Genomic DNA, 13,945 nt, shown 5'->3' with positions numbered 1-13,945 from the left:
ACCCAGTCATTTAAATACAAACTTAAACATTTAATGCAGTTTCAGCTGTATTAGCAAAAGTTATCAGCTTTTCAACAAGTAGCTGTGAATTGAAAACCATCCTGAGTTTAGTCAACTTTCAAAACCTGCTCAGATTGTAAGCAGGCTGAGTACGTATTAGGGTAGGATTAATAAACATAGTCCTCCATGATGTGTGCTGCTGGGCAGTAAATACATAAACCAAAGCCTTGAACAATTCATAAACACAGCTACAAAGCTGGAGAAGTCACTGAGCATGGTCTTACTCCACTGTGTAGTCAAAGTACTGTGTGCATGGAGTACTAATGCAAATGACCCCCACCCCCGACACAGTCCGCAATTCATAAACATGCGGACAGCAGTGTATGGGCTGGTCCTTCTACCATAAATTACATTACCAGAATCATGTATCAGTAGTTGCAACATCTGTACAAGAGGATGACAGCTTCCTTTTTCACTGATTTGTTGTTCAGCATTAATACAGTTAAGCCACAAAATCAGCAAAGAGTGAACAGAAAATCTCCCTTTTTTCCTGTAGCAAAAGGCTACATGTTACGATATCCCTTGTAATGTATGTAGTCTAACCTGCTGCCACAACTACACCTGCACACCACCCACAGCTATGACACAGGCATGCTCCTTCTAGTAGAACCTCACACTGAACTGGTTCCCTTCATAGTAGTAATAAGTTAATTAGGTGTCCTCCACAGTTATGGGCAGTGAGTCTGAAAGCTCTGGGAATTGTTACCCTTGACTGCAGAGGACCACATATGGCAGTGTTCTGCAAGGGGAAAAGTGTATAAAATGACGCATTAGTCAGGATCCCCTAGTCTGTCACTTGACCTCACCACATTAAAAAAGAATGCTAACAGCTGCAGGGATAGCAAGTCATGGATATGCTACACTTGCAGACACAGCTGCCTCCTGTCCTTGAGTTATAGTGCCACTCCGTCATACTCGTATCTAATGACAACTGTGAACAATAGTGCAATTTCATTTTATGATTTGTCCAGTTTGTTGGACACAGTGTGTATGACCTGTGTATGGGACGGTTGATAACACTCTGTTGCATGTTTTCTTGTCAGTAGAATAATCCATGTCTATAAGCCATGTTATTGCCAGGATTATGGACTAAACAAAGTGTGCACAGATACTGTATACAGACGAGGACTGATTTTGTTTCTAAGTATGGAAGATAGATTTCATATACAGGTTGACGGTAAGACTGGCCTATACTTCATTGTGTCTCTTCCTGTTATTATTTAATAATTATGTGACAAATGCATTCAATCTGCCATGTGGAATGGTATCATAACAGGCAATATTTTAGGTTGCACATACCCCTCTGAATATTACCAAAACTGCTTACTGTTTGGATAAGATGTAATAAGACTTTTGGAACTTTATTCATTGGCACAGAGAAAATACTATTATTTTTATTTGTGTCCTTTGTAGTTACCCATATCTGAGTACATAAAAAAATGCTTGTTCATGGTTTGTGCAAAAGTATGGCTCAGTAAACTCACCTTGAGAAGAAATACATTTAAGTAAAATAATAAGCGTTCAAACTTGATGCACAAAAAATAAAACTAATTTAGTAAGACACAAATGCGTTTTCATTGATGCTTTTTCCAGTGTTAATTACACAAGCCTATGATTCTTGTTTTTATACACAATCCAGTTAAGCAAGTAACATATACATACATATACATACATAAAGTATAACAGTTTAGTAATTTAATAAGAATATTTTGATATAAGATATACATAAAATATACCATGTGAACCATGGTAATTAATTATATACTGCTTAATCTCAGTACTTTAGTCCACGTTGTTTTAACATCGGCTTCAAGCTAATACTTGTATTACTTCCTATATATCTATAAGATTCTAACTCTAAAGTACTTTTAAGTTCTCTATTTTCAGTATAATTCATCAAATGCCCACCTCTAGGATTTGGGCATATCACTTCAACTGCTTGAAACAAAAACTTATAAACATGTCTGGCACGTGCATTAGTTTCTTCGACTTGTTAATATCATTCATATGTTCATATTTGCGTTCCTTAAAGGAACAATTTATTTCTACATATATAATATGCATCTCATGAATTACACAAAGTTATATATACCAAGTTCCAAATATGGCAACTTGCATGACCTTTCAAAAAATATTTCCAGCCCATTTTTTGTATTTTTTACATTAACACACTTAGAACAGCCTCCACAGGGAATGGTACTATTTCTCAAGGAAACATAACCTTCTTTTCAAAATCTTTTTGTTTTTAAATGCAACATGGAGCAGATCCAAAAATCTCCTTAATTAGATTGCCTGTAGTTAAAATTGACCACTTCCTGTTTATAATATGAAATATAGGACCAATATCTTTTGAATAGATTTACGAAAACCTACTTTTTCTATGCATTCAGTTATGACATCAGATGCAACCAAATCACTAAAAACTTCTTTGAAGTACAGACTGGCTCCATCCCTTCTGTGCTTGAGAACTTTAGAGATCACTGCTATCTAAATGTTCTTATCATAGCCTTTCCTTACAAATTCTGAGATCATCTTGCCAAAACTTTGTTAAACTGAACTATCATTTGACGTAAGCCTAGAAATTCTCAAAAGTTGTCCCTTGCCTGTGTTGTTAGAAGTATGTAATTGATGCATACTTGGTTTATACACAAAATATCTCTTTTTTGAAGATTTCTGATTTACTGAAATAGAGAGCTTATTACCTATTTTTTCAATATTAACATCAAGAAGGTTTATCAAAGTGTTAGAATTGTGTAAATCATATTTTAAAATGATGTAGCAGATTCCACAAAGAACAATAATTTAATATGATTACCCAACTAAATAAGAAAAATAATTGTCCACAAAACGCAGATACAAAGGTACATATTTTGTAAGTAACTCATGTTTAAATACACAATTGTTTTCCCATTCAAGAAGAACTAGATTAGCAAAGGAATTGGCACAGGGTGTTCACATAGCAACACCCACCTTCTGTAAGTAATATTTACTATTAAATAAAAATACATTATTTTCTAAGACTATTTCTAAAAGTATACAAATTAAACCTTCTTTGCTGTTAGAGAAAGAATTATTTAGAGAAATAATTATGTATTGAGATGTTACCAAATTCGTTTGGAATTACTGTATCTTACATCCAGAATTATCTTAAGATAAGAACCAAATAGTTCCATGAGAACTGCAATACCGTTTATTTAAACATGTTAAAAAAACCTAGAGTATCTCACAAAATAACAGGATTCTTGTTGACCTCTGTCCTTAAAATACTCTCTAAGCAGATCAAGACCAGTTTAGTAATCCAGCCTTGACCTAAAACTATAGGTCTTAAAGGTGGATTCTTTGAATCTTTATGAATCTTTGGTAGCCCTTTTATCACAGGTTTAAGGGGTACTTGGACATGAAAGTATTCAATCAACATATTATTGACCAAACCTGACATTTGTAAATCATACAAATGTGCTTTAAAATGTGCAAAGTAACAATCTCAAACCTTTCTATTAATGTATAGGTATGCAAATCAAGTAAGATCAGATCCATTGTGGTATTATACATGGAAATGTCTAATACCGCTATTCCACCACCCTTATAGATGCTTTGATTACACGTCTACTCGTGCACAAAGTGTATATCACTTGCAGAAGGTAGTTTTGTGCCAAAGAAGGAGAGGGTATAGAAGGACGAGCCTGTCCATCAGCATTTGTTTTATTGAGTCAGCCAGTATACCTTCCTAACCTAGATCTGTATAATATTGCAATGTCCTGTTCTCACCAATTATACTGGTTATAATATTAACAGGCTTGCTAGAACACACAAAAAAAGATGATGGAATAGCATATGTTCTTGGCTCTATTAAGTTTTAGGAGTGAGATTAGGATTTCTGCTTTTCCAGGGTTAGGAGTGTGGCCTAATGGTTAAGGTGTTTGCCTTACAAACACAAGGTGCTGGGTTTGAGTCCCACAAGGGATAATTGGCTAAGCTTAAAATGGCTCGTAAGGGCAGTTAGCTTAGTACTAATCTATGAATAATCTTCCCAAATATGCTCACATTAACTCCCTATGCAGACACAGTCCCAAAGTATGGAAAAGCAGAAATCCTAATCTCACTCCTAAAATTTAATAGAGCCAAGAACATATGCATTGCTGTGCTATATGTCCCCCCTGAACAGAACATTCCAGTACTTGAGAACATACTATCCTGGATTTCAGATACAATCAAAATGAAGTCATCCTCCTGGGTGATGTAAACATTGACTGACAGCTTTTATCTGCAAATTCAGCAATCAGCAGCATGAACCTGTTTGAATTCACTCAATTTATTAATACAACAAGATATGGCAAAAATAACTCCCAAGAATCTGTCCTGGACTGGATTATGTGTATCACCCCATCTAATTTTACCTCCTCAGTTACCCTCCCAGATACACTAAATGACCATCTACCAGCTTATACCCACAGGAATATTGCGCAAACAAAGGAACATAAGCTCAAAACTACCCATAATCTCTCCAGTTTCTCAAAAGACTCTTTCACTGAAGCTCTGAAAGTGGTTAACTGGTCCATCCTAAAAAGACTAGTCTTAAATGAGGCAGTTGAATACATCAATGCAGCATTTCTAAATATTCTTAATACCTTAGGCCTACAGTGTACAAAATAATGAAAAATAGCCATACTCCATGGCTCACCAGCCATGCAAACACCTTATAAAAGACAGATTAACTGGAAAAAGAATAAAAATGTCAACAATCTGAAAGTATTCAGACAACTAAAAAACCAAGTCCTGAAACTATTTAATAGAGATAAAAAGTATTGTTATACTCGTCTACAATATAGCCATAACAACAATCCTAAAAAATTATAGTCCTCCATATCCTTTCTCATCAACCCAGGTACAGAAAAGGATCCCAGCCCATACCTAGACATTCCCCCTCTTCAAACAGCTACAGCCAACTTAATCTCAAACTCATCTAATTGAACCCCTTCCACACAGCTAACTTCCCCCACCTTAGACCCTAGCACAACTCCTTCACAAAACTTTCCTAACTGCAACCTTTCCAATACATACATAGACAACCCCACCCACTTTATCTTTCAGCCAGTTTCTGTAACTCTCATAAAAATGTTTTTAAGTAAAGTAAAACCTTGTTCCTCCTCAGCTGGCAACCTTCCCCGGAATACCTAAATCTCGCTGCAGATGCAAGAGCATATCCAGTCAGCATTCTTACTAATAGATCAATTGCATAATTCTGTGTCCCTAACTTATGGAAAATTCCCCATATTTTCCCTGTAGATATGGGAGGTAATTCCACTGACATTACAAATTTCTGTATACATCAAATTTTCTCCACTATCTCTTAGAATAAGCTAATCACCAATACGCATCATGGATTGTGGCCAGACCACAGCACTTCGACTGCATTCCTGTTATTTATAGACATTCTCAATAAAGCTTACAGCTCTAATAAACTTATGTCTGCAGTATTTCTAGATCTATAAAAGCCTTTGACGTGGTTCCTCACGTTAAACTTTTCAATCAGCTTTCCACTCTGGGTCTATCATCTTCATCAATTCAATGGTTCTCCAGATACCTTGCCAACAGGCAATACACTGTAACCACTTCCACAGTAGTCCCACAAGGATCCTTCCTTGAAACTCTACTATTCAATGTTTTTATTTATAATCTGTATTCATCTTCTTTTGAAGGCACCCTGATTCAATATGTAGATGATTCTACCAGCATCTTCTCTTACTTCTTAACTCACCTCAAGAAATCACTCAACAAGCTGTCATCTACATTGAAACTTGGCTTCCAAAAGCCCAGCTCTTACTCAACCCCTCAAAAAGCAATCCCCTCTTATTTACCCTAAGAACTCATATCCCAAACAAAGCATCTTTCAAAATGTTTTCGGCGAATGGCACTGAAATTGAATTAGGTTACAGTACCAAACTATTAGGAGTCATAATAGATGATAATCTTTAATTTGATCTCCACATCCAAAGCTGTATCAAGATACCCTGTCAAACACTAGGCATGCTGTACAGAAACAAACATTTTATGAGCACCCCCACAAACATTACTCTAGCCAAAACCTACCTTCTGCTCTACCTACTTTAAGAAGCCCCAATTCTAACAAATTTACAATTATTCATTTCAAAAAACAAACTTGAAAGCTGCTGCAGCAAAATTACCAAGTTTTCTACTAATTCATGCTCCTTTACCTGTCACTGTAAAGCTTTGCATACCCTCAGCTGGCTAGAACTCCCCCTCCACCTCTCCTCAATTCAGCTTATAACAATACATAAAATTATACACAAACCATTAGCCTACCCATCTCATACCCCTTTAATCAACGTGTATTTCTGTAAAAGAACTCTCGGATCAAAAGACAAACAACCTCACGCTATAAATAAACCAAATAAATCCCCTAGACAATGCCTATACTCATACGGAGTAGCAAAAAAGCAACTCCCCACCAGAACTATTTCTAACCTACCCACCCACCTTTAAATGCTATCTAAAAGAATACTTTACAAAATCATTCACCTGTTCCTGTGCCGATCCACGCTGAACTTACTTCACTCACCCCCTTCATCCTAAGTAACAGCAAACAACCCTTTCCAACCTCCAATGCCGTCCTTTCTTTCTTCCTCCACTACGTTACCGTATCCACTTTCTGTCTGGAAGAAAGTAAAAAATAACTAAGGAAAAGGACCCAAATTAGGCACACATTTTAAATGTTGGCACTATTACCTTAGAAATTCTCAAAATGTTTTCCAGCTGTAGGAGGAATGGAATAAAACTTTGAGAAATGTCAGGATGTGTCCCTACAAAATAGTTGAGCGGTCTGCTACCATGGGATCTTTTACATTTATCAGGACCACAACCAACTCAAGCAGGTGGGATCTTGGTTTAATGTCTCATCTGAAGGATGATACACTCAGGAGGGCACCCCCCCCATCCTGCACAGCAATCAGTCTGTCTAATGTAGGAATTGAACCTTCACCCTTTTGCACCAAAGGCGAGTATGCTAGCTGCTACTCCACATTCAGTCATCCATACAAATGCACACAGATCCACTCACCCACAAACAAACCCTTCCGCATTCATTAATACTTGTAAAAACACCCCTTCACCTGCAGAGTGGTCCAACAAATAACACCCCCCCCTACCACCGCAGACACATGCACACATAAACACACATTCATTCAGCCTTATTTATTATGGACATGTACACACTTCTGTACATATATGCACACTAACACCTCCCATCTCCCTGGTCTTCACTGAACTTACCTGAACTGCAGGTGCTTCCATGGGACTGAATGGATGACCACCATGTTTTGATGACTGTCATTTTTTCCTGCTAGAGTAAAACTTTACATGACCACGTGATTCTTTGAATCACTCAGTTAAGCAAATAGAGAGATGCCATTATTTCCAGAGAAAAGCACATAACTAGTCAGTATTAGCCATTCCTCCAGACTGCTGCATTAGTGTGCAGCTTCACCCATGATATCACTGTCCTCAGTGTAACCCTTTGAGGAAAAACCTCAGTGGTAGTGCAGCCTGTAACTTCAAAAGACTTAGCACAATGCAAAAACCTTCAAAGCTGAGGCTTCTTCACCACAGTAAGCCATTCTGAATTCCAGAGCAGAAATCAAGACTACTTGCTAAATATGTAACTGTATTTTTGTGATTAAGTTGGCTGTGACTATTGTCTAGCTGCTTGCAGGACTGCTTTTTATTTGGTGTTGCTTTCTTGAGATTTGTGTCTTGAATTTTAGTATGTGCCATTTCTGTTTTGAATGTGGATAGTACTACAACAGATTATGTGTTTGGCTAGTGTTTATTGTTTCAGAACTTTAAAAGCTTAAACAATATTACCTTGTTGAATTTATTATTGACTGCAAATGTTCCTTTTTTCATAGGTTGGAAGCAACACGGCATTAAGGGTTGGTTCTGTTGACCCAAAGTGCCATTTTCCCCAGGAGTGCAATCTCTCAGAGCAGATGTCTAATGGAAACTTGAGCAGCAATCAGAAAGTAGCAGGCAATATTCAGCAGAATGCCTTCAGGAATGTTCAGGGAAACTGTTTTTCTGCAGAACTGAATCCCAAAGGCTGCAAACATGTGGCTATGGATATACTAGACTCAGAAAATGGTGATATGGACAAATCCATGGAAAATGGCTGCTGCAGTCCAAGGGATGGGGAGGATTCTCCCAGTGGAGAGAGTGAAAATGTTGCACCCACTCCTAAGAAGAAAAGAGGAAGACGGAAACTGTCAGAGAAAAAGGAGCAAAGTAAGAGATTTTATACTACACTTACAAACACAGATAACATTTTCTGTAGAATGTCTGTGCTTGTTTCTCTATCTGTGCACTATTTGGTCACTATACTGTATTGCAGCCATGTCTTTAAATTTAGTTCTGTTCATATCTGCCATGTTCTGTCTACATTGTATAGATGTTTGTACACTGCAGTGAATCAGCATCTTTGTGTCAATGTTCTCACTTCATATTGAATATTGTTTGTTAAGAGTATTTGTAGTGCATATAGTTCTCAACATTCAGTTTCCCGGATGTAGAAAAGTACCTGTCAAAATGTAGAACAGATTTGAAATATTGGACACTTACTGAGAGATTCAACTAGGAAGTTTGCAACATGTATAAAGCTTTCCATTTAGAGAATGGTTAATAGTTTGTTGCACAAATACGATTTATGTTTACCATGGATTTTTGTGCATAACATTATTAACAGTAAATGTGCGTGAGACCCTTTCAGTAAGGAGCAGGATATTTTTAATGAAGCAGAATGAGGAACTGCTCCTCATAATGAGCTGCATTTGAGAGGTTAAGCTTGTGTTGACACAGTACCTGTTAAGTTTTTTGGGAGTGTTCAGATATTTGTGACATGGACAGAGGGAAAAGTGCAAGCTGTAAAGTTGCATTTTTAAAGATCGCATAAAGAAGCAATACCATGTTTACACATGTCATACATTCATTAATGGAAGACAAGTTAAGATGTGATTACCTAGCCTACTGTCTGTGCATTGGATATGTATGTATGTAATGTCACTTCTAATGATACTGGGTATAGGTGGAATAAACAGAGACATGCTCAAGCTGCAAGGCAGGATTAAAATAAGCTGAAGTTGCTGACAGCTGAGGCAAACTGTGATGCTTACTTGTCACTTTTGTTTTCTTAACTAATTCACAAGTCATCTGAATACACAAGTTAGCAGAATTCATTGACGCGAGATAAGAAAGAAAGAAACTGTTGCAAATACGTGATAGCAGGGATGCCTGTTAAAAGCAGTAGTGATGTGGCTATAGAAGTCTATGACAACCAGAATTCATTTATTGATGCTTGTGCAAAATTTGATGTGAAACAGATGTAATATTTAAGCAGCTATGGGAAAGACTAGAAAGGCAGAAGTGCAGTTTGATGTAAGAAGAGAAATTCCCTGTGTGCCTTGTTTCATGGGTTCGTATTTTTGCCTGCTTAATGATGATAGCTTGTTGAGCCATTATATTTTGTTTTTATAATTCTGATCCGCATTTATCAATATGCAACTGTATAAGCAGTGTAATAGAAGAGGACCTGTGTGTGATCTATTACAGAATCTGTGTAAATGTTGCAACTTGTTAGCCTACTGGGCAGACTATATCATTGTTGTAATCAGTGAGATTTCTCCAGAGCATAATTTTGTAATCAGTGAGATTTCTCCAGAGCATAATTATTGCTGACTGAAAACTGATCCCATTTACAGTGCTTTCTTGGGGAGTCTTTTGCATACAGCTGTACCGAAGCATGTATGTATGGCATGATCTACAAACAGATTCAAAATTCGAAACACTTGTAGCAAACATGCATCAGATATTGCCAACACTGTGTAGATCAGATATTATGTAGAGCAACATACATCCATAACACTAGATAGTAACATAGAATAATGCCACTTAGATAGTTTGAGTCTAACTTCCACTTACGGTGCTAACCAAATAGTATAGAAAACTTATATGTCTTTAGTAAGTGCAAAGCCAGTTGACCAGTAAGGACCAGGGACATGACTTAGGTGTCTGTAGCTTGAATTAAACTTAATACATCATCAGTGAACCCTGCACTGTATTGATTATGTCAAGGTTGTGCAGAGACAAGCAAGGCTTAGCTGTTATTAACACCTATGAAAAACTTCCCAGGTGTTATACTCCTTGGGCATATTATACAGTTGATTTGAGGTACAGACGTCTCACAACACTGGAATTTTCAATTCAGTTAGATTGCCAGGAAGTACTTAAAAGTGGAAGATTTTTTCCACTTAAAAGCAAGAAATGAACTAAGGGAATTGATTTGAGTTTACATAGTACAGTATGTGCTAATTGGAAGACCCTTGGTGTCATTACATCTTATGTCTGGTTACTAGGCATAAAATGGATTAGGGCAAATATTTCTGTAGAGTAAATTTGTGTGTAAACATCAGCTGATCATTTATTTGTTTATTTTGTTTGTTAACCAGGTTGATGAGCTGGTGCAAGAATATTTTAGCCATTTCCACTCCAAGAGACAACAGAGCTTGATAAGCAGGTTAAAATACAACTATAGTATATGCATTAGGAAAGATGTGTACATGTTGGATATAGGAAGGTATTGTAAGTCATCAGTAAGCATTGGAGGTGAAGCAGTAGAATTAACATAGTGTACATTTGTTGGCATTATTGCATTGACACAGTCAGTTAACTAGCATCTTTGAAGCATTTGCATTTGTATTCTTGAGTTAGGAATTCTTGTAATCTTTTTTTTTAAACACTGAAAACTCCTGCAAATCTGCTGGGGACAGTTTTATGAAAGATCTTTTGGGGAGGACAGTACCTGTCATGAAGTACTTAGAGCATATTCAGCAGGTAGGTGGATCTCGCTGCAATAGGCAGTCATTTGTTTTCTGGCTAGAGGTACAGTGGAACTTTCTATGATGAGCTTGGCTTATAAAGTGAAAAATATTGTTTTTGGTGATATAAAGTAATGACTTTTTGTGCATTTAGGGTTGACAGGACAGGCATGCTATAAGCTAGGTATTAAGCAACATGCAGTGGTTTGATGTGTATCATAAGTGAGCTAGTTAGAAATGTTGTATCCTATTTATTAGATCCTATCTTGGATCCTATTTATGAAACACATCTAATGTAACTTTTTTTAGAGCTACAGTGATATGTGGATGAAGAAAGGCCAGCTGCAAATCTGACCTGGGCAATGAACTCTCCTTTTTTTGAGGTTTCCCATGTTCAGCACTTTGAGTACTTGTAGTGCCTGAACCACTACCCTTTTGTTTGTAGGTATCAGGTAGTGATACGGACAGGTATGTTAGCAGCTGAAAAGTCAGTGAATGGTTTTACCGTGGACAAAAAAAGTAGTCAAGCATTGTATGCGTATTTAGACAATAAAATATCTGTCTTGGATCTATAAAATGTGATCTTGTTACATTATGACTTATCGCCATACCTCTCAACCATACCGAATTCCTTGGTATTTACCGTTTTTGAGGTCAAATAATGGGGTGCCACAAATTCCCAAGTGGCCCCCTTTAATTCCTGAATTTTCTGTTTTTTTTTTTCCTCTTTGGCGAATTTTTGCTGATGTCATCACATGCGGGGGCTGAAGGGATTAGTGGGAGTCTGGGGGAAATGTTTCATTTTGGTGCTTGTGCATTGAAACAACTGAAAGGAATGGATCACTGGGGGGGACGGGGAAATGTTTCATCTTGTTGCTTGATTGTACATATTTGGAGATGTACTGCTGAATGGATTAGTGGAGGTATGGGGAAATGTTTAATTTTAGTGCTTGTGCATTGAAACTACTGAAAGGAATGGATCACTGGGGGGACATGGGGAAATGTTTCATTTTGGTGCTTGACTGTACATATTTGGAGACATACTGCTGAAGAGATAAGTGGAGTCTGGGGGAATTGTTTCATTTTGGTGCTTGTGCATACTTGAAACCACTGAGGGAATGGATCTCTTGGAGAAATATTTCATTTTGGTGCTTGTACATACTTGGAAACATACTGCTGAAGGGCTTAGTGGGGGTCTGGGGGACATGTTTTATTTTGGTGCTTGTGCATACTTGAAACTGCTGAAAGGAATGGATCACTGGGGCGAACAGGGGGAAATGTTTCATTTTGGTGCTTGACTGTACATATTTGGGGACATACTGCTGAAGGGATTAGTGGGGGGTCTGGGGGAATAGTGGTGGTCTGGGGGAAATATTTAATTTTGGTTCTTGTGCATACTTGAAACCACTGAGGGAATGGATGCCTTGGGGAAATATTTCATTTTGGTGCTTCTACATACTTGAAACTACTGAAGGGAATTACTTTTTGGCTTTTTGCTATGGGTCCATTTCTCATAAAATGATTTTTTGGCAAATCACTGGCAGTGGCAGATCTTTGAGGACTGAAGTCAGAAAGTAATGGTAGGCAGTAGATGTCTGATGTCTGTGCAGTCTCTGATACGTGGTTTAAAGCCGAGGACAGCACACCAACAGTGCAAAGTTATAATGCCTTCCACACATTTACACCAGCTACTTCACAGGCGGGGACTAAAGGTGGAGGTGTCTCTATTTACATCAAAAATAAATATACTTCAAGGCTGGTCAAACAGGACAGTGCACTTGAGCTGCTCCATGTTCAAATCACCATGGGTAAAACCCAATACCACTTCCTTGCAAGCTATAGGTCTCCCTCTATGACCCAGGAAATCCATACCATGTATTTAAACTTATTAGAAACACAAACCATCCAACCCAATACCATATTCATGGGTGATTTTAATTATCCCACTATTAACTGGGAATCCTATATGACATCAAACGTAAATGCATGGAGATTCCTGGATTTTGTAAATACAAACTCCCTGGACCAGATAGTCAGTACACCAACCAGGGGTGCTCCCATACTGGATCTGGTCCTCTCTAATATGGGAGAGTGCTGCACACCCAGTACTGTAATGCCTTCCCTGGTAAGGTCAAACCACAAAATGGTCTCCTTTGAAGTAAAAATAAAACCTGGACCCCAAGCTAAACTGGGAATATTCAGGAACTATTCTAAGGCTAACCTCCTGCTATTAAGTAGGAACTTGGCAACATTTCAAACCCCTATAAACCCTGATAACACTTCTGCATATGTAGAACTGTTCACAGAAATCCTGTACAAGCATGGTAATAGCTGCATGGAGGCAGCTGTACCCACTAGGAAGAAGTACAGAACTAACTAAAAAAACAAGCCACCCTGGTGGAATCACAAAATCAATCGGATCTTAATAGGAGGAAGAAAATCATGGCAAAAATTAGGAGGTGCAGCACCCAGCAGGATAAAAGCACTCTTCATCAAACTAAACAAACAACTCAGAGGACAAATAAAGTCTGCCAAAGCCAAATTTGAGGTAAGTTTGGCCTCCCAGGCCAAGGACAACAGCAAAGCATTCTTTAGCTATATCCGCAACCTCAAAGGCAATACACAATTGTGTGCAGAGCTCATTGTAAATGGAGCCACCTATACTGAGCCAGAAGATATAGCAAACCTCCTGGCTGATAAATTCATCTCCAACTTTACTCCTCTCTCCCCCCTCTACCTTCCCTCATGAAATATCATCAAATATAACTCCCCATACTATCACTAGCGAGCAGGTCCTTAATGCTGTCTCTAAGACCAAGAACACTGCATCCAGACAATATCCCAGGATGCCTTCTAAATAGCATGAAACATGACCTATTAGGACCTCTGGAATTACTATTTAACTGTAGCCTCCAAACAAGCATTGTGCTTCATGAATGGAGAAAGGCAACAGTCATCCCTCTGCACAAAGGTGGTCCATCTACAGACCTTGGAAACTACAG

The 13,945-nt window shown here is 37.9% G+C and overlaps 1 protein-coding gene across 7 annotated transcripts in view; it reads left to right on the top strand.

The window, feature by feature from the left end:
- Positions 1-13,945, top strand: part of DNMT3A (DNA methyltransferase 3 alpha) — a 5,166,949-nt gene that overhangs the window by 2,354,553 nt on the left and 2,798,451 nt on the right. For all 7 annotated transcript variants that reach the window (XM_044062880.1, XM_044062879.1, XM_044062877.1 and 4 more), the window contains exon 5: positions 7,986-8,358. In XM_044062880.1, coding sequence (XP_043918815.1) covers positions 7,986-8,358 — 373 coding nt within the window. The remainder of the gene's footprint in view (positions 1-7,985; positions 8,359-13,945) is intronic.

Source organism: Protopterus annectens, chromosome 2.part1 (assembly GCF_019279795.1).
Source record: "Protopterus annectens isolate FY-2018-M chromosome 2.part1, PAN1.0, whole genome shotgun sequence".
In the NCBI taxonomy this organism is placed as follows: Eukaryota; Metazoa; Chordata; order Ceratodontiformes; family Protopteridae; genus Protopterus; species Protopterus annectens.
Note: the sequence above shows the minus strand (reverse complement) of the source record. Positions and strands in the feature narration are given on the sequence as shown.